Genomic DNA, 21,741 nt, shown 5'->3' on the forward strand with positions numbered 1-21,741 from the left:
AGTAAAATTTATAGTTTACATATATTTTAAACTAGGATTTAATAGTCTTACTGAGACAGAAACAGAAGGACTTCAAACTATTACAAATCCCTTGCAAACGTCCAAGATCTAGTGAAGCATAGGAAAATAATTGACATCTAAACAAAATATAATTATGGCAGTATATGAAGTATCATTTCCCACATACAATTCTATTGAAAGACATTTTCAAGTTTACGTGTAAACAAAACGCAACTCATTTCCAGAAGCAAGCCAGAATTAAATGAGATTTCCAATCAAAAAGCAGCACCTACTTCATTCATTTTTGGATCATCTGGTCCTTGAGCATCCTTAGTCTGTTTGATATTTTCTACCATTTTTCTGATAAATGCATGGCTGTTGTTTTCATTTTTAGCCATCAATATTTCCAGTATGAACCAGAGGCACCTGAAGGAGAAATGCAGTAGTAACCATGAATAAAATTTTAAAAGCACATTTGATAAAGTGGTTAACTTCTAGGTTTTACTACTATTATGAATTTGAACCAGTCTAAGTCTGGGAAACTAATTCCTTTGGAAAAAAGAAATGAAGGTAGGATGAGCCCAAAAGTGAAGTTTCCTCTGTAAGATATCACAGAGCACTAAAAAAGCATACATACACTATTTCTCACAATATTTTACAGAAATAACTGCCATTGTTATGTGCACTGGACAGTGTATCAGGGTACCACAATGAATTAAAATTTCACTTAGAATAAAGAGGGTTTTTTAATTCTAGAAATAACACTGTTAAAAGTAGCCTTACTCTTTAATGTCCTTCAGTTGTTCAATGTCCTGGACTTTGACATAATCTGGGTCATGAGCTAGAAGATGGATAGTATAAGGAACAACATACTCTGGTAGAAGTGACAACAGTTTCTCTGAAAAGCAGAAGAAAGATGCATCAAAAGACTACATACTAAGAAATAGGCTTTTCTTCTACAAAGGAAAGAACAAAATTCAAGGTCAGCATACACTAAGATAAAGTACAGGCACATGTGGGCCTATCATTTCTTTATGATGTTGCATCTGATGGTTGATACGCCATGCTTCATGCATGCAAAATTTGAGATTTTTAAGTATCCCTCTCACAGGGCTATATATTTTCTAGCTAACTTGAGAATACAGCTACAGTCACCCCCTACTCCCAATCCTTTCTTCAGTTCAAAGCCTGCATTCTGAAACAGTCTGAAAAACAGGAGTGAGGATTGATCACAAAATCCATATTAACTGCAAGAGGTGGAAGAGCACAACTGCAGGATAAGCTACTATTCCTTCTTTGGACATAGCTGTGTACCGACTTGAGGTCAGCAGAACAGAAAGAAACGCCCTTTGCAGGGCCTTTGCAGTCAAATGGCCACATTCTCCAAACCCACAGCCTACCTTGTCTGTTTAAAGAAGGGACAGGAGGTAACATGAAGGCTGTAACAAAGTAGTAGTGGACTGAGTCTGAAAAGTTCAATCCCACTTGAACAAAGCAGCACAACTGAACCATGACAAAGCATTCAAAACTTTTTCTAGCATCCTCTGAGACCTGCAAGTAGTCTTAAACACAGACTGCAGGAGAAAGTCTTTCCTACATCACCACAGTCAGATGGCCCATTTTCCTAACAGATTCAACAAGTAACGCTTGCTGCCAAAGGCCCTCCCAGAGTTATGATTGCAAAACACACATTCCATAAGGTAACAAATTCCTGAGCTAACCAACACTATGCAGAGTGCACTTCAGCGTCTCAAAGTCTGATGATGAAAATCAGAATGAAAAAAAGAGGTTATACCCCACAGGGCAAGGACAAACAAAAAGACAAGTCGTACACCTAAAGTCAAAAAGCATTTTGCAGAAAACATCCACACTGCTTTCTCTAGTCTAGTGACTGAGAGGAGCTGGAAGATGCACAGCACAGTTCAGTTATTAAACCTGTACCATGTGCAACAGGCAGGATGATAGGCAAGGAAGGCACGCTGGTGTTGTGTGCATATTACTATGGTACACACACCTGATCTTGAGTGGCAAATGCAAAGGCACAGTATTAACATGTCTATGGATAAACACTTGAATGTGCATATGAAGAAAGGATGGAAATTCCTGGTTCTGTGGTTGGGGGAGGGGGATTAAAAAAAATAATTTTCAACTAGTCAGTGGTCATGAAAGACATGACCAAGTCTGGAAAATTTTCTTTCAGTAAGCTTTTAACTATCCCATATTAGCTTATGAATAAGTCATCAACATCTGTAAATTCCTATATATAAGCAACATTTGAAAACGATTTAAAAATACTTTAGAATACTGACATTTTTATCTGTAATACATGTATTCAAATGAGATGTGCTTGGTAATTTATTTTATGCACACAATATTTATGTCATTATTGTAGATTTCACAAGACTAACTAAATTGCCATGCATAAGTCAAGTCTGTATCTATCCCATTCTTAAAAGTCTGCATAAATGCGGATAACGCACAGACTACATAAAATACTTGGATTCGTTCATAATAGCAAGAAAAGCATTCAAAATTAATAAAGGCTCACAGAAGATAGTGCTGTCAAGTTCCAAGGATACACTCTTAGACAGCCATTGCAGTTGATGTAATTATTAATAGTAGTATCTAGTTACTACACGAACTGTAAGCCATTAAAGTGAAAGAATAAAATCACCCTGTTTCTTTCTATTTCAAGCTATATTTATGTAATTCAAATCCAGTGTACTTTGCAAAGCATTTTTTAATGTGTTTTAATTGACATTCCACTATTAACTTTAAAAACATCCTTCACTAATTCAAGCACCGTCCTGCACTTTAGCCAGTACTTGTTTGTGTAACTAAAAAACACAAACAAAAAAACCCAAAACCAACAACAAAAAGATGTGGCAGGGAAGAAAAAGAACATAATTATGATTTCAGAACACTAGCAAAATTGGCTTGCCTTAAACATGTCCCAGGCAAACCAACCTGTTATTATTTGTATTAATTAGCAACTTCAATAGAATGCTCACCAAGAGCTCATGAACTCTTCATTAAATTTCTGCCTTGTACAATTTCTAATATACCTATAGTAGTAATTTTCCAGCTGGGTCTGGAAAACAAAGTGAACCAGATCCAAACAAAACAGGAAAAGGACAAATATTGAAACATATTTAAGCTCTGTCATGACCACCAAAAAAAAAAAAAAAAAAAAAAAAAAAAAGAGAAGGAAGAAAGAAAAAGTATTTACACATTCTTTCCTCATTTTTAATGAGGACAGACACAACTTGAATGGTGTGGTGGCTCTATGGATATAAACCAGTAGACCACTAGCACTTAAAACTACAGTGTGCCAAAACCCCTCATGGCCGGCCTTTAAGAGCATTTAGGAAAGAAACTTGTTAAAAATAAATTAATCTTTATTCTTGTAATTTTTCCACACTGACTTGCAAGTAAAAGCCCAGCCTTAGAGAACAAGGATTCCTATGCAAGACATGTCTTTACCCAGATGAAACTAGTAACAGATACAGTTACTTCTTAAGTAGTTTCTACAATGAATAACATTTAGAGAATTTAAGCGGCATGACAGTAACTCCTGCCAGCTTGTTAAAAGGTCAGTGTAGAGGAAAGAGGCATTTTACTGTCTGGTACTAGTCCTTAGGAAGTTTTCCTCAGGCAAGGTATACAGAAGTTTACCATCTTTCCAACAAATGTTGAAATCCCCCAAAATATCTGAAAGATATTCTCCTCACCTGTACCAAGTTTTCAAGAAAAAACATACCAGAAAATTGTATTTTTGAAAGATTATAAAAGTAGCTGCATTAACCAAAGATGCAGATACTCAGCTTTATTTTTTTTTGCAGAAGCTTTGCACAGGTGGTACTACTATCATCATTACTACCCTGAGCTACTGCATGGCCAGTAGGGAGAATGACAGAGGGAGAGACATACACATTTAAATAATATGATTTTACCATAACTGTGCTTCAGCTGTACTACTGCAATAATATTTTTTTTAAAGATGCTAACAGACCAAGACATTGTATTTGTTAAAATCTCAGATTAGTAAATCTGAATGTCACAAAGTTAACATTGTAGTCCTCAAAAAATCTTGCAATCTATATTTAGTCCAGACGCCTCGCAGATTATAGTACCTATCAAATCAATGGCATCACTCAAGTCTTTCAAGCAAGAAAGAGAAATTGTCAGGCACACTTTGAAGTCCCAGTGGATAAAAAGAATCACACACACCCAGGCTCCTCTTCCATTTCTTCTACAGATTTTTCACAGTAACTTTGCAGCATCTCTCTTAATACAGTTAGGAAATCAGCAATTACTTTTAGTCATATGAGAATTCTTATACTTTCCTTCTACATAACTAAAAAGAGTTTTCAAGAGGAATAGTCTGACGATGACTTAAAGGCATTTGCTCAACTGGATGTTTCTTTTCTACATGTTATCAAGAAGGGAGAAAAGCACTGCTCTTTTTCCTTTTTCAAGTCTAATGAACAATATGCAAAAGGATTTCTCCACAGGCTTATTCTCTGATCAAAGTCTAAGGGGAGTAAGACACACATAGATGGACATGGCCAATATAAATGCAAAAGGAAACCAGTTATCTGACAGCAGTTATGAGATCAGATTCAGAGAACAGGTTTAGTCTATCCTAAGGTGAGATGAAAAAATCCCCTTCATTTCACAAAGACCAAACTATCAGTGCTCTTCCAAAGAAATAAACTTTCAAAACCTCTTACACAAAATGGTCATAGCTCTTCATAAAGGTCTACTTTTTCCTATGACTATATACCGGTGTTGTCATACTGTATGTGTGTAGCTTTAAGTAAAAAGGGAAAAGGGGTGATTTTATAAAAGAAAAATAGCTAACATCAGTCCCTAATAACTTACAAAGCATTCCCACGATCAGACCGCTGGCACTGGGAAGCAAGAATTACATAAACTCAGCCTGAACTGCCTACAAATACAGCCCTTGCCAGCATAAGACAAGATAAGAAGCTACTTGATATAGCAGCGCAAGACAATTTAGTACTGCATTTATGTCATTAAGGTCGCAAATTATTAGTTACTGAAATAAAATAAAACATTGTCACTTCATTTACAATATAATTAACCAGCAAGTTCAAACAGTACACATAACTGCCTTGAAAAACTACTTTGCTTCCAATACACTCAGGCATAAGCATTTGCACAGCTTTTAACAAAATTGCAACATCTCAGAAATGCCCGGTAAAAAAAACTCAGAAGAAAATCTGGACTATTTTCAGTTTTCATTAAGTACCTCTAAGTGAAATGTACAGCCATTCTATGTATGAAAACAGAAAACCATCAGTATTTTCAGTCTACTCACATTCACATTTGAACTATAGCACTTGTACCAAAAAGCAGCTTCTATTCTCTTACCACTAACTGCTGCATGTTGCTTCAGATACTCCCTTCTGACATTTATGTTCTTCACAAGGCACTGCCTAGCATGAGCTCTTCTCTCTTTCACGGGATCTTTTGCACACAGTGCACAAATAGCCATATATTCTAGTGGCAGCCGTAGTCTAGAAAGGCCTTTGTGAAGTTTCTGAGCAAATATCTGTCTCACTTGGTAACATTCATCCTATTAAAAAAAAAAAGAAAAAGAAAAAAAAAGGCAAAACCAAAAAGGTAACAATAAACTTTTCTAAAAGTAATACAGACTGAAATAAAACATGGAAGCCTGGGTAAATATGCCAAAATCAATTTCAGACCTTGAAGCCACAGAAACATAGGAATCGTAAGAACGTTTATTAATGCCAATTCAGAGCAATTAAATTAAATTATTCAGTTGAAGCGTCCCTTAAGATTAGAAGAGTTACGGTTCAGGAACTGTACAGGAAGATATCATACTTAGGACCCAAGGCCTAATTTAGCACAATATTGGAGTTAACTGAATTGTTTACGATAGGACCACTTGCTTTGTGGAGCCAAAGATCTGCACCAAAACAGTGTTTAACCACCAGTAACCACTGTGTTGATTTTAATACTGCAATTCCACAAATTTTCATCAAACCATTAGTATTAGAAACTGAATAAAATTCAGCAGAATTACCAGATAAGATCAGGTCAAACACTGAAGAGAGTGATTTCCATTATGCTGTGCAAACCTATGAACTACAAATGACCACAAAAGAGAATAACCCATGTCTAATAGTTGCCACGTGACACAAAGTAAAATGATATGAAGGCAGCAAATGTACTTCTACAATTTATTAAACAATGTATTTACAGAAAAGATATGAACTTTAAAATTCTCTGTATGAAAACAACCTACACACTTTAAGACACCATTCAATATATCACAAACCATTCAGTAACACAGGCCAAGGAAGGTTAACAAGCAGGTGCAGAAAACAGAAGAAAGCATACATAAAAGCATAAGGCAAACAAGGCCACCAAAACAGCTTGGCATATTTAACGTGACAAAAAATGGTCAAGAGGAAAGATCTGTTTTCTCGAAATATGAAGAAAAAACATTAAACTTGAACAAATATGTATTTTAGTCAAATGACAGTTCTGAAAGCAGAAAGAATTGGAGAGAGTTTCCAGTGATCAGTCACCAGGAAGCACAAGGCCTAGCCACTGGTACCACTGACTGCTCAACTCAAAGGGCATCAAAAAGAAATAAAACAAGCCTCCTTCTCCTCCCACCCAAAAATTAAATCCAGAAGAAATTCACAAGGCCCCACTGTTCCTTCTGTGCTTCAAGCCACAGCCTTCCTCTATGGACTGACTCCCTGAAGTGCCTGCTGTAGTCATAGCTTAAGCAACCCAAGACCCCATAACCAAACCATGAGACATACTCGAGATCCATTGCCTCTTTATCCAGCCCCCAGCAGAAGGCTAAGACATAGCCCCCTTCCGCTGCTCAGTAACATCACCTGACAAAAAGTCTAAAGCCTTTGGAAAGCTCAGAAGAGACCTCTGCCTAGTTGGTATATTGATAACGAAACATACCCTCCTTGGCTCAGAGGACAAAGGAAGGTAGGGTTCATTGCTACTGACAGTGTTTGTGGCACAAATTGGAATGATTATTATTTCTTTATCTTTTAATATTGCCAATAACCTTAAATTCAGCTCAGCTACAGTAGTTCACTGAGAAGGGGGACCAAATTCAACCAAGTTCTGTATTTTTTTATAGCATACAAATAAAACACAAACATCAGCCCAACTTTACATAGCTAATTCTCTGAACTTAATGCTAATTCAGAAGTTCGTAATTTACAAGTATTTAAAAAATATATTTATTTATATATTTGCAAAGCTGCAGGTACCCCTCAGAGAAAGCTCTTGATTCTTGAAAACGGACAAAGACTTACTTAAACAATTAAAACACCCTCAGAGTTGACAAAAGCAACTGAAAGCTTTGGGATTTATTCTTTTTAACTAATGAAACTTATGTGATCTAAAACATTTATTCTTTTAGAAGACTATTCATTCTAAACAATTAAAATTGCATTTCTAACAGCAAAGATTATTAGATCTTAAATCTAGTCTTAAAACCTGTTAAGCGCTGAAACACTTAACACCATACTCAATTCTACTTCATTTCAATATGAAGATGTCCTGCCATCAAAATTTGTTCTGCAGATCAAAGAACTTAACTGCTACTGAGCTTACAGGTTTGGCCAAACACAGACGTGAATACAATGTCATACAAATGACTAAAACTACATGCATTTAATCATCACGAAGTCTCTGTTTACCAGTGCAACCTTAATACAGCAATTAGCAACCACACTTAGGTATTCTGCGCTTTAATCACTCTACACTACAAAATGGCAGTCTCAGAGAAAAAAATAAACATAGCCAGCACGGAGCCATAGCAGAACCTGAGCAACCATTACAGGCCTTAAAAATTAAGCTTTTCCTTTTGTTTAATCTGCTTCCTGATCTGTCCATTTAAAGCAAATTTGCTGTAAATTAAATTACAGGAGTTGGCCCTGACATCACTTGGATGTTCTAATTTGTGGCTAGACTCAAGAGTGTTAAAAATGAATACACTTTTAGAATAATCAGTGTCTATCATCAAGAAATGGATTCTAATACTAAAGTTTCTAAGCGTACACATATATGTATGCATACACACACGAGCAAATATCTCAGAAAAATACACAGATTGTTTCCACTGGAGATTAATATACTACCACTTTTAAGTCCCAAAATGACCGAAACCATTAGTTACCCTGCATCTGAGGATCCAAACTCAAGCCTGGCAGAAAGGAAACTGCAAAAGACCTCAAGATCTAGCAAAGTTATTAAGTATTCAAAATCCTTTAGAAGCTGCAGTGAAAAGTACAGGCAGAATTCCTGTCCTGACAGAGCTTACAACCTGTGTTATAGTAAACAAGTAAGACAGTCAAAAAAGGCAAAGAAATATCAATAAATGAGGAGAAAAAAAAGAAGCAATACTACAGTGGAACAGATTCCACTGGAAGCGATGTCAAGGCATATGGGTATCCACAGGGAGGCAGCCAGCATGGCTTCACAAAGGACAACTCATGCCTGACGGATCTAGTAGCCTTTTACAGTGGAGTGACTATGTAGGTGGATACGGGAAAAGCAACCGATGTCACTCCACCAGGGGTTCTGCGAGGCCTTTGAATGTTGTTTCACACAACATTCTTGTCTCTAAATTGTGCGAGATAAAGGTTTCATAGACTACTTGATGTATAAGAAATTGGTTAGATAGCCATTTCCAAAGAGTTGTGGTCAAAAACTCAATGTCCAAATGTAGATCAGCCACAAATGTTGTCCCTCAGGGGTCAATACTGGGAGAGGTACTGTTCAGTCTCTCTGCTAATGACGCAGAGTACTAATGGCCAGGCTTGAGGAGTGGGTCCATGTGAACTTCATGAGCTCAGCAAGGCCAAGCGCAAGGTCCCGCACCTGACTCAGGGCCATCCCCACCACCAGTACAGACTGGGGGGTGAAGGGATTGAGAGCAGCCCTGCAGAGGACGACTCGGGGCCACCAGTGGACGAAGAATTGGACGTGAACCAGCAATTCGGGCCTGCAGCCCAGAAAGCCAACTGCATCCGTGGATGCACCAAAAGCAGCGTGGCCAGCAGGTCAAGGAGGGTGACTTTGCCCCTCTGCTCTGGTGAGACCCCACCTGTGGTCCCGCGTCCAGCTCTGGGGTCCCCGTTACAAGACAGACACGGAGCTGTTGGAGGGGGTCCAGAGGAGAGGGCCGCAAAAAGCAGCCAGGGGTTGGAACACCTCTCCTGTGAGGAAACGCTGGGAGAGTTGGGGTGGTTCAGCCTGGAGAAGGCTCCAGGGAGACCTTATTGAGGCCTGTCGATATACGAAGGGGGCTTGTAAGAAAGACTGAGAAAGACTTGTTACCGGGGCCTGTAGTGCCAGGACAAGGGACAACAGATTTAAACCGAAAGCGGGAAGGTTTAGATTGGACATAAGGGAGAGCTTTTTTACAGTGAGGGTGGTGAGGCACTGGCACAGGTTGCCCAGAGCAGCTGTGGCTGCCCCATCCCTGGAGGTGTTCAAGGCCAGGCTGGATGGGGCTGTGAGCAGCCTGGTCTAGAGGAAGGTGTCCCTGCCCAGGGCAGGGGGGTTGGAATGAGGCGATCTTTAGGGGTCCCTTCAGACCCAAACTATTCTATGATTCTATAGTAAAATGTGGTACTAACTTGTTTATAAATGTTGATGTTTCTATTATGTTCTTCAAATTTAAATTTAATCTGTTAAAGTTCCCTTTCAAAAATTGAGGATAGCTAAGAATTAGACCCAAAGGTAGCGTCTGCTATCAATATCCACAATCAAGACTGGTATTGCTGGAAAATAAAAAGTGAAAACAAAGTGAGAGACAGTGATGAAATGGAGGGCAAGGAGCTTGCACCTAACATACTAAAGAGCAAGCCAAAACAAAAATTCTGGTAGAGGAGAACAGCAAGGTTAACATTTGCAACAAACAAAAAATTGCTACAGGAGGGAAATGACTGAAGAAATGAACAGATTTTGATCACTGGGACCAGAAGAAAACAGGTCATGCAAATACTATATTGGCAAGGTTACTCTGGTAAAATGGTATTCATCTAAAGTATCTTCTCCAGATCAGAGAGAGATCTTATTTGTCATTACAGTAAGCAGCTCTTTTCCTCTCTACTAATGTTGTCCTGAATTGTGAAAAACTGTCAAAATGTAAAAACATGTAAAAAATTTTTTTGACACAAGGCTAACATTTCTATTTGGTTTTGGAATAGGAAGACTGAAAAGCATTAGTCCTTGCTTTGGGTATAAAGACCTTCAGTTATTACCGCTGAATTTCTCTTGTATTTTTGTTAGATTTCATCTGCTTAAGTTTTGTTCCATTTCTTTTGTATTTCATAGCATTTGGGAACTGAGAAATGGCTCCTTTCCATAGGCACACAGAAGCTTAAAATCCACATAAACATTTGTCAAATCAATATACAAGCCTAATACAGACTGTCTTACTCTGGTATATGAACAATTTTTCTAGCCTAACCACCCAACTCCAAACAACTTAAGAACTTTAAAAGATACTCTACATGAAAGTAAGCAATATCTATACAGGAGCTATACTTTGTATTTTCTAATATTAAATGCCAATTGCAAATCTTCTGACATTTAAAATGGGTTACAGCTTTTAAAGCTTTAGCCAGTCACAGGAATTAAGGTCTAGAATGCAATGTTATTGTTAGTGAAGGTATCTTGTGGAAGGGATTCCTTCTGGAGGATTTCTTGACTTTTTTTAAAGTCAGGAGAATACCAGCAATTGCACAAGTAACACCAACATGAGTTCCTCCACGACTGCTTTACTCTTGGGGTGTGAATCAATTTCTGTGCTATTTGTTAAATCTACAAGACAGGAACACAGAGAATACCTGTATTTCTACTTACAATCTTGAAGTTGTTTCCCTTTTGCTACAATGGGCTCACAGGCAGAAATTAAGGATGAAAATTCCAACATCTACTGAGAAACCTCTCCCTATCTCTTCTAATATTTAAAGGATACCAACTATCTTTGCAGACTTCTGCGTTCCAAATAAATTCTACCCAAGTATCAAGAAATTAAGGCCACTGTTGTCACCACAGTCCAACATACTTTATTACATCTCATATTAACTTCTAATGATGTAATAATGTCATAATGCAGCTGGGGTATTACTTGAAATCAATACTGAATTCCTTGGTTTATCAATATTCTAACATTCATCTATGTTAGGATTCCCCCACAGGGCAGACCAGTCCTATAGATTTAATTCTCACCCAAAATCAGTTTTCAGGATCACGTAGTGGGAAAATAAATTCATGCCAAGGCTGAACATTTTGTATAAAATCAGATTAACAGCAGTATATACAACATAGAGAACAAACAACATATATACTCATACATTTGCTGATAACCCACAAGTCCCACCTAATTTCCTTACATTTATGGCTAGTGCACACAGCTGGTACTGTTCTAAGGTGATGATTTCATGGTAACATGGTTCTTGTGCCAACTTCACAATAGCATTCCCTGCAGCCAGCCTCAACCGAGACATATCAGGTTTACTGAAAAACAAACACATGAATTATGACGGTTAATTAGTAAAAAGTTATGTAATTACTTAATTAAATCCCAGTAAGTTTGCACTGCTAAAAAACAGGTACTTTAAAAAGAAGGAAGAGTTTCTATGGACTTAGCTGCCCCCACTCCTCCAAATCAACGGCAGAAGTAACTTTAAACCAAAAGTAGTTTCCATGGCACTATGTTTTGCAGCCTATTACCACATACCTATTACCTTGTGCCATCATAGCAATGAAAATATTGCTTGAAACTTCCTAAATGTTCCACAGGGATGTGAAACAGTTTTAGACATGCACTGGACTAGCACAGCCCACACAGAGCCTCAGAGTCCTCACTTAGCCTGTAAAATACTTCTGTTCAGCATGCTGAATTTCCTTCAGCAGGAGGCTCCTGCCAAAGAGGCAGCACATTTCTAGTCCCCAAACTTGCCAACCTACTAGCAAGGATAGCTCAAAATCCATGCTGCAAGTCAAAATAAACTAAGATTAATTAGATCTATAATAGGTGACTAAGTGAACTGTATTTTTAAGACAACAGCAAAAAGGATTTAACAAATAACATGCTGAAAGTATTGTTACTTTACTTGCACACCTACATTGCACTCCCACCTAGCAAACACTCCAACCATTTGCTAATTTTCATACCAAAAGATGAACAGGTTTTTCTACAACCTACAACCATATTTACAAAGGTATCAAAATATCAAAAAAGTATCAGAATATCAAAAGCATCTTCACATGATCTTTACAAACTGATAGCCACTTAATGTGTGCATTAATAAACTCAGTTGAGCTTATACTGTTCTTAAAAAAAAATTAATTCTGAGTATATTACTTCTGCCCTTCTTCAGACCAAGCACAAAAGAATTAAGATGTTTTATGCAACTCTCACTTAAAACACTAATGAATTCTACTTGGAAATAGTGAGCACAGCTTTTTCCTTTGATAACCTGGAGCAGGAATCAAGTTGTTCTCTTATTTAGAAAAAATGATTCATGTAAGTAGGACAAATATTGTTTAAATTCTTAATTATTTGCTCTTTATGCTTAGGAAGAGCAAACACTCTAGTCTTAAACTCATGATCATGAAAACTGTATAAAGCATTTAAAGAATGAGATTAAAAAACATTATTAAACACAAAGTGCATGATAAAAATACCTACTGAGGAGCTTAAACCTTAGAATTTATCTAACCAGGCTTTATACACACTTCAGTATTTTATGGAAAACACAGTATTTCAAGAATACCCAAACAGATCACAAGCAACCAAAGGACAGGACAAAAGCTGCACTAACTTTCAAGCAAGGCATGAAGATTAACATGGTAACATCTAGTTCTTAAAATGATAAATTTAACTTTAAATTGCATTCTACTGTGATAAGTGAACCCAATGAAGATTCAATTTTTGCACTTCAGTGACAATTGAGCAATAATGACTTACAAGAACACAGTGATTGAGCCAAAGGGAAGGATAAAACTAAGACCTTTCAATCTTCCCCAGACTTGGTAGTGATAAAATTTAATTCTGAAAACTGAATCAAAGATATTTCACACAAAAGGTCAAAACTTAACAGAGGATACGTATCACAGAAATACCCACAAGCATGTGTGCATGCTGTGGGAAGGAAGAAAAGGACAGTGACAGTCATGTATATTACTCTTACAGCTGAAGATGAAAGTCAGATCTGTCTTATTCCTGTCTTATTAGAAGACACTTTTAATTGAGGATTTATTTTTGATCAAACTGTTATAGCCAAAAGCTTTCTGAGCCGCGTTATCCCAAAACACACAATTATTAAGGCTGAAATAAAAGCTTCTATATGATATAATTGCTGTCTGATTACTTCTAATAATTTTGAAAATTGGTGCCAAGGATGACCTTGTCCTATCAGGACCTTTCCAAGAGATACAAGATGGAACTGGATATTTGTTCTCTGGAGTGCTGTTACTACTGCTGAAGCCCAGATGTTTAAAATGAGAACAAAAGTGCAATCACATGGAAAGATGTTATCAAGTGCAAAACACAGTCTTAATTAAAGTGGTTGGCTGCACAAAGACAATCCAAATAAATGCATCTTGAAAACACATCCAGTGCATTAGCATCTTCTTTCACTTTACAAACTAGCAGTTAACATTTTTAATTCTACTCCAGAGGACAAATGCCAGGTCCATTTTTCTAAGCATTTTCCACGTTCCATGGAAGAAAAAGTGACTTTTGAATACAACCTCTGAAAATGCTGCATACAGATGGTGTAGCATAATATCTACAGCACAGAACTATAAAGTTCTAAGCTCCAAAGTTTTAGTTATTTTTCTCTTGGTAGGCTTCAGTTCAAAGAAAATGTGGATAGCATTTCGGAAAAAAACAGGTTCGTATCTAATATCAATACTTTCAGCAACAGCTAGTATCCTCTGATATTGAAATACACCTTATTTTATGCTTAACATAGTTTAAAATTAAAATCCTACTACAAAGATATGCAAGATTCAACTTAGCTGTTTTACCTAACCACAAGTAGAAAATCAGTATAAACTTGAATTTTAAATTTGTAGGACTGTTTATGACTTTGAAAACCAAAAATACAAACCTGGAAAGGACAGCTGAGATACAGTTTATTGACAAGATTCAATATTTAAAAAAAAAAAAAGCAACACTGCTGAATTTAACCTACATATGCTAACATCTCAAAACAATCAGTTGTCTCAAAAGCAATTCAATAAAGTCATCAATCCTACTACTTCAAAGTGAGAAGGATGAACAAGAGTAGGGATTGTTTATTTGTAACCTTGCCTTCACCTGACACTCTGGGCTGAGCCATGCTTTGAAATTTTTTTTTTTAAAAAAACCAACCAACTCATGCCTTTACACTGCCAATGAAAAGTACAGCTGTGTAGTTTTAAAGAGGCATGGGGACAGAGTAATTTGATGAGTCCAGTAACACCAAGATGATTACAACATGGCTAATAGCCTACATGAAGTCAAATGTCTCCTGAACCTGCCACTTCCAGTTCAATCATCTTTAGTGAATTACGCATTGTTCAAAAGACAAATGCAGGCCACAAACACAAAAACTGACTCTACATAAACGACATCAGATTAAGTACATTTTAGAAGATTATGTTCTGACCTGAACAGACAATTTTATTTTCCAAAGTTTACTCTAATTTGGAGGGAGCAATATCAGAGTTGCACAGCATGGACACTGTAAGCATCTCCAAAAAGAAGATGTCCTCATTGTGTTCTCAAAGGGTGAAAAGTAAAGGTCAGGAAGTGTCAGCAAGATATCGGCAAGCTGAATGCAGAACTAATGCGCCTGGAACAGCATCTCCTCTGCTTCAGGTTTTGAGAGTACTTAGCATAGGCAGTGAAACAGAACAAGGTCTTTAAAAAAAAAAAAAAAAAAAAAAAAAAAGACTAGTTGGGATGAGTTTGGTACAATGCTCTGGGTGATGCTCTGTGTTGAGAAAGGAACGTACTCTGAATAATTAGAAAAGATAAGGTGGACACCTGAAGGAGATATGGAGACCATCAAGTCAGGAAATCACTGAACAACGAAAATTGAAAGGTCCACTCCACCTAGATCCCATCTATTGTGAATGGAATGATTAGGTGTCAAAATCAAATGAGTACGTATGTAAAAATGTGTAACCTCTCAGCAAAACTGTATAAATTACCTAACTTTTCACTGAAAACTTCGGAGCTAGTTTGTCCGGTGCAAACAGGCTAGCTCCCCGACGTTGCACGAAATAAATACCTTTGCTGGTTAAAGACAAAATTTGTCTCTGAGCTAGCTGTGCATTTTGTGTAAGCTATACTGCTGATGCCAAACAGAAACAATGGAGACGTGCCCTCCTTGCAGCTTAGAGCCTTCCCAAAATGCAGCTCTGGGAATCACAGAATAGTAACAACTGCAAGGAACCTCTGGAGGTCAACCAGGAAAACCCTCTGCTCAAGCAGGATCACTTACAGCAGGTTGCCTAGGACAGCGTCCAGATAGCTTTTTAGTATCTCCAAGGATGGAAACTCCACCACCTCTTTGGACAACCTAAGTTGGTGCTCAGGCACCCTCACAGTGAAAAAGTGTTTCCTTGTGTTCCTCTTTCATTTCAGTTGGTGCCCATCGCCTCTGATCCTGTCACTGCACAAAAATAAGAAGAGCCTGACACCATCTTCTTTGCACCCTCCATTCAGTTATTTATACACATTGATGAGAACCCCACTGAGCCTTTTCTTCCTTGGGCTGAAGGGTCACAGCTCTCCCAGCCTTTCCTCATCCATCAGATGCTCCAATCCCTTAAGCATCCTTGTAGCCCTATGGTGGGCTCATTCCAGTAGCTTTGCACCTCTCCTGTACTGGGGAGCCCAGGTGTTCCACCACCTTCTCAGGGACTGAAGTGAGGCCAACTGGCCTGCAGTTAGTTCTCTTGGTGCTCCTTCCTATCCTTTATTAAAGCTAGGAGAGGCATCTGCTCTCCTCCAGTCTTCAGGCACCACAGTCATTCAAAGATGATCAAGAGTGCCCTCACAGTGACATCTGCCAGCTCCCTCAACACTCATGGGTGCAGCCCATCAAGGACCACACACTTCTGCATGTCCAGTTTGCTTAAGTATTGTCTAACCTGATCTTCCCCCAAGAGTATGTCTTCCTTGCTCCAGACTTGGTCTTCAGCACCTGGGATTTCTGAAGGCTGGTCTTGCTAGTAAAGACTGAGGTGAAGAAAAGCATTCAGTACCTCAGCATTTTCCATGTCCTGTCACCAGGGCTCCTGCCTCATTCAGCACTGGGTGCACATTTTCCCTAGTCTTCCTCTTGTTACTTACTTACTAAAGAATCTCTTCTGGTTGCCTTTCTCATCCCTCACTAGATTCAATCTCAGCTAGGCTCTGACCTTCCTGTGTTTCAGAGTGCTCCTGTATTCCTGCCAGGTAATCTCTTCCTACTTCCACTTTCTGTACACCTCACAGAATCGTAGAATGGTTTGTGTTGGAAGGGACCTTTTAAAGGCCATCTAGTCCAGTGCCCCCCCTGCAATGAGCAGGGACATCTTCAACTACATCAAGTTGCTCAGAGCCGCAAGCCAATCTGTCCCTGAATGTTTCCAGAGATGAGGCACCTACCACCTCTCTGGGCAACCTGATCTGGTGTTTTACAACCCTCAATGTAAAAAATTTCTTCCTTATAGCTAGTCTGAATCTACTCTCCTTTAGTTTAAAACCATTACCCCTTGTCTTATTCTAGCAGACCTTGCTAAGAAGTCTGTCCCTGTCTTTCTTATAAGCCCCCTTTGACTACTGAAAAGATATAATAAGGTCTCCCAGGAGCCTTCTGTTCTCCAGGCTGAAGAACTCCAACTCTCAGTCTTTCCTCATAACAGAGGTGTTCCAGCCTTCTGACTATTTTCATGGCCCTCCTATGGACTGTTCCAATAGCTCCATGTCTTTCCTGTGCTGAGGACTCCAGAGCTGAACACAGTATTCCAGGTGGGGTCTCACCAGAGCAGAGTAGAGGGGCAGAATCACCACCCTCAACCTGCTGGCCACGCTTCTTTTTACACAGTCCAGGACATGTTTGGCTTTCTGGGCTGTGAGTGCACATTGTTGGCTCATATCCAGCTTTTCATCCACCAGCACCCCCATGTTCTCCTCCTCAAGGTGCTCTCAATCCCTCCTTTTGTGTGTGAGTTTTGTCAGGAGGTCCTTGCTCATCCACGTAGGTCTCCTGAAATATTTGCCTGACCCGCTTTGGCCACTTTTGAGCTTAGAGGAGATGATATTTGAATACTAACTACCTAGCTTTCTCAGGCCCTTCTTCCCTCCAAGGCCTTATTCAGTGGGACTCCACTGAGCAGACCCTTGAAGAAGCCCAAGACCATCCACCTGAAGTCCAGCACTGGGATATTGCTTTTTGCCTTCCCTTCTGCCCTCTGCATACTGAATTGCACCATCTTACGGTCATTGCAGCTAAGGCTGCCTTCAACCTTCACACTCCCAACAAGTCCCTCCTTGTTGGTGAGTATGAGGTCCAACAGAGCACCTCTCTTCATTTCTCCTCCAACATTTGTGTCAGGAAGTTGTCACTGATGTTGTCCAGGAAACACCTGGATTGTTTATGTGCTGCTGTGTTGCTCCTCCAGCAGGTAGGGCTGGTTGCAGTCCCCCATGAGGCCAAGACCTCTGAACATGAAGTTGTTTCTAGCTGTTCATAGGCGGCCTCATCCACTTCCTGGTCAGGGGACCTACAGCAGACACCCACTACAATGTCACCTATATACCAGTGGGCTCTTTAATCCTAACCACCCATAAGCTCTCAGTTGGCTCATCATTCACCCCCAACCAGAGCTCCAAGATCTGGGGTTGAAGGGTTGTCTAACACAGAGCAACCTCACATGTCATTACATCTTTCTCCTCCCATTAAAGAATCCCCAGCCCTCCATTAACTTTAATAATGGAGAACAGACTGCATCATTATATACAGTTTCTATTATTACTTGTAGTTTAGAGTAAAAAAAACCAAACGAAAACAAAACACAAAGAGTTGGAAATTTAAATTTCTTAAAATGTGCACAGTAAGGAATCATCACTCCAAGCATGCAAACACACAGGACCTACAGAGCTGATCTATTCACAGACTACTGGATAAGCCAACAATATGCTTGAGCAGTTATGATGAAAAGCTAAATTATTGCCACTTAACCCCCTACTAACTATCATGAATGGTCAATTTCCAGAATTTAAAACTACGAAACAATTATTTACAAGGAACTTTAAGAAAGATTACAGAGCTACTACAAAGATAACATACTGGACAATTCTAAGGTTTGCAGTTTTGCACACACAACGTATGTTCTGTCTGCATAATCACTGTATAACATTACACTCCACCTGAAAATTAAAACCTTTTTACTCATACTAGCACAACTGATCAATGCCCTTAATGGCTTTTGTAGACATAAATTTTCAATATTTGGCAACCAATAGTGGCTTACAACTTGTAACTTCTACCACAAAGGATTAAGAAGATACCCAGAAAAACAAGTTGTCTAACAATCATCTATAAGGCAAATTATTGAGACTTAATTCTCTTTACATGTTTCCCTCTTCCTTTCATTTTTAGAGGCCTCAAGAGATTAAAATCTGCCTTCAAACATGGGTGCCTTATGTACTAGCTGTTCTCATCTGCCTTACTGCAATGTGCCTTTTTTTTATTATAATTATTAGAAAGCCTGCCTATTGCCTTTTGGCATACACAACAATTAGTATATTGGAAAGAGCAGGCTGTATAAAAAATTAAAATCATTTTTCAATGGGGAAGAGGAAGTTACACAGTTTATTCTTGCAATATGAGTAATGGCCCTTTGAAAAAAGAGATAAAATGAAGATAAAACCATTAAAATGCAGATACATATACAGTGTTAAAAAACCCGAGACTAAGCAAACGTGTAGAAATCTAGTCAAGTTTACCATCAATTCTTATGAAAGAAGATGTAGAAATTGTTAAGCAGTTTAACAGAATAGTTTAAATATTACTTTGACTAAAACTCTCCTCACTGCATCATCAGACATCAAAACGTTGCCATCTGTTACATACCTAATCTTCCCCTGCTCTGTTAAATCTCCATCACTGTGTAATATTGTTGTTAGCAACCTCAGAGTAGAAGTTCCTGACTTGCTGTGGTTGTTCTTCATTCCTAGCAACCACCGAACCATCATCTTGATAGCCTGAATCTGAAAAAATTGATATGCACAAGTCAAATCATATTAGTCTTATTTTTAAAATAATCTTTATCTTAATTTAATTGAACAGTATTTTCCCAAGTGCTTTTTGCTGCTATGAACATAAGCCTGTCAAGGCTGCAAAACATCATTTAAATACTGTAGACATACACTAGACAACAACTCTCCACTGAAAGTCTCAAGCATTTATTACAGCAAATAAAAATCATACAACATTTAGTTAGTTTGAACTGTTCCTTCTACTAAGCAATCACATATTTTGTCCTGTGAAAACTTTATCTTAATTGAGCTTACGTCCATTAAACACTGTGAAATAGACAAAATTTATACTTAGTAGGAAAGTGTTACTGGATCAAAAAGCACAACACATTTTCATCTTCCTGTATTTCTGTAATTCCTGTGCTTAAACAATCCCTATACATTCCCTATACATGTAATATATAAGTTTAAATTTAAAGAAATGCAAATTAAAAAACACTTCATAGACATTTTCACTGTTAAGAGTATCAAGCTGTATCAAGATAACTTGTCCTGGAAGAGAATATTTCTTTCATGGCTATTTAAAGAAAAGCCTCCAACCCTGTTTCTCAGGATAATTTGTCTTTTGCCAATGGAAATATCAAGTGTTTTGAGGCAAGCTTCTAAAAGTATGAAGGATCCAGTAACTATCACGAAACATCAAATAATTTCACATTTCTTTAGTGAAAATTAAGCATGAATATGGAGATTAAGTTTGTTTCAGTATCTGAATCCCTTTGGTCTTTTATTTTCCTTCTATATAAGAGCAGAGACAATAAAGAGAACAAAGAGGAGTATTCTCACAGCAAAACAAAAATGCTCATCTGAATCACACAGGCATCCTTGGGGAATAAAGAGAAACAAGAAAAACAAACCGAAATAGCAAACCCTGAAGTTCAGCACACAAAACCCAAAAGCTTTAAAAAAAATTAATAATTAAAAAAAAATACCCACACTTTTTGCACATGGTAACTTGAAATTTTCTCCTTAATGGGAAAGGCAGTTCTAATGCTTTTATATAAACATTCACAGTGTCACCAACTGAAATTCATCATACAGTTGATCCATGTAACAAACTGATCACAACAGTTCCTTCATATCTAAGTTGAGGATTGTCACCTATACACGAGTTTATTTTTTAGCACTGTAGCCCATTTACTCCACCCACAGAAGAACACCAGCAAGAGGAAGGATGTTTGTCACTTGAGAACTCAAAATGCAAATGGACTTCCAGAAACAGAAATGAAATTGTCTTGCCCTAGCTTTCAACAGGTCTTCCACTGAAACAGCAGTAAGTATCCACCAGAAGATTTTAATAGCAATAACAACAATAATCAAATGAATACTACTAATAGCAGCAGCTCCTTTGGCAGCTTACCAATTCAGTTTCTTCATGTCATAACCAGTATTGTACCCATTAGTGCCTCCCACTTGTTGCGAGGACGGAAACATGCTAACTCCATGTGTCCTCAAGTAAATGACATCCTCAGCCAGTGAACAGCCACATGCCATCCTGGGCTCCAACATCTCTGGTCAGCTCCTGAGCAATTTCAATTTTACCACCCCCACCACCCCGCCCCCCACCAATTCCCTTCCCCCAATTTTACTGTCCAAATCTATTCTAGTCTTCCTTCTACAAAGCAAGTCCTAATCCAAGCTCTTCCAGAATTCTCCTCTGACCCCACTATTCCCTGTTTCTTTGCTGGTGTTATAATGTGATAACATTCCAAGCAACCCTTCAGAATTAAGCATTCCCATGAAATTACTACAGGGCATGAGAATTCCCCCAGTCATTGCTTCTGGCTACCTGAAGAGTTAAACAAACATGATGTGAGTTTGCACTGCCCTCATATTTTAATTTTTTTTTTGCAGCCAAATAGGATAACTATCAAATGATAACCCAGTTGGATGGCTGTCAGGAGGTCTCCTGTCCAATCTCTTACTGAAAGGAAGGTCACCTATGAAGTCACACCATGTTGGTCTCAGTTGTATCCATTACAGTGTTGAAAGCCTCTGAGAATGGAGATTGTATGGGCGCTCTTGGCAACCTGCAACCTCTCACAACCTGTTCCATCACCTGACTGTTCTCAGGTTTTTTCCTCATAACCAGCCTGAACCTCATTTCAATTTGTGTCCCACGAGCCTAGAATTCTCTTCCAAGATTCAAAATTATTATACATAAGGTGAAAAGATCGAAAAATTCAAAACACAACGTGGGTCAGAACCATACCAAAGGCCACAAATGGCTGCTTTGTACTTGACTTAGCAGCATACCATGAACTGCATGTGCTTGAAATACAAGCAAAAGTGGTAAGACTTTATAATTTCTTTCTGAGATAGTGACTATAATGTGACAGATGTCTTGTCACACGAGAAAACTGTAATTAATGACTAGCTTTACATAAACTGTCAGT

General features: G+C 38.3%; 1 protein-coding gene across 4 annotated transcripts in view; it reads right to left on the bottom strand.

Moving 5' to 3' along the window:
- The window catches only part of PDS5B (PDS5 cohesin associated factor B), a 115,164-nt gene that overhangs the window by 17,732 nt on the left and 75,691 nt on the right, over window positions 1–21,741 (bottom strand). For all 4 annotated transcript variants that reach the window (XM_040583538.1, XM_040583537.1, XM_040583541.1 and 1 more), the window contains exons 23-27: window positions 19,164–19,300; window positions 11,436–11,559; window positions 5,398–5,602; window positions 784–898; window positions 294–426 (exon numbers count right to left, since the gene is read on the bottom strand). In XM_040583538.1, the coding sequence (XP_040439472.1) occupies window positions 294–426; window positions 784–898; window positions 5,398–5,602; window positions 11,436–11,559; window positions 19,164–19,300 (714 nt within the window). The remainder of the gene's footprint in view (window positions 1–293; window positions 427–783; window positions 899–5,397; window positions 5,603–11,435; window positions 11,560–19,163; window positions 19,301–21,741) is intronic.

Source organism: Falco naumanni, chromosome 2 (assembly GCF_017639655.2).
Source record: "Falco naumanni isolate bFalNau1 chromosome 2, bFalNau1.pat, whole genome shotgun sequence".
NCBI lineage: Eukaryota > Metazoa > Chordata > Aves > Falconiformes > Falconidae > Falco > Falco naumanni.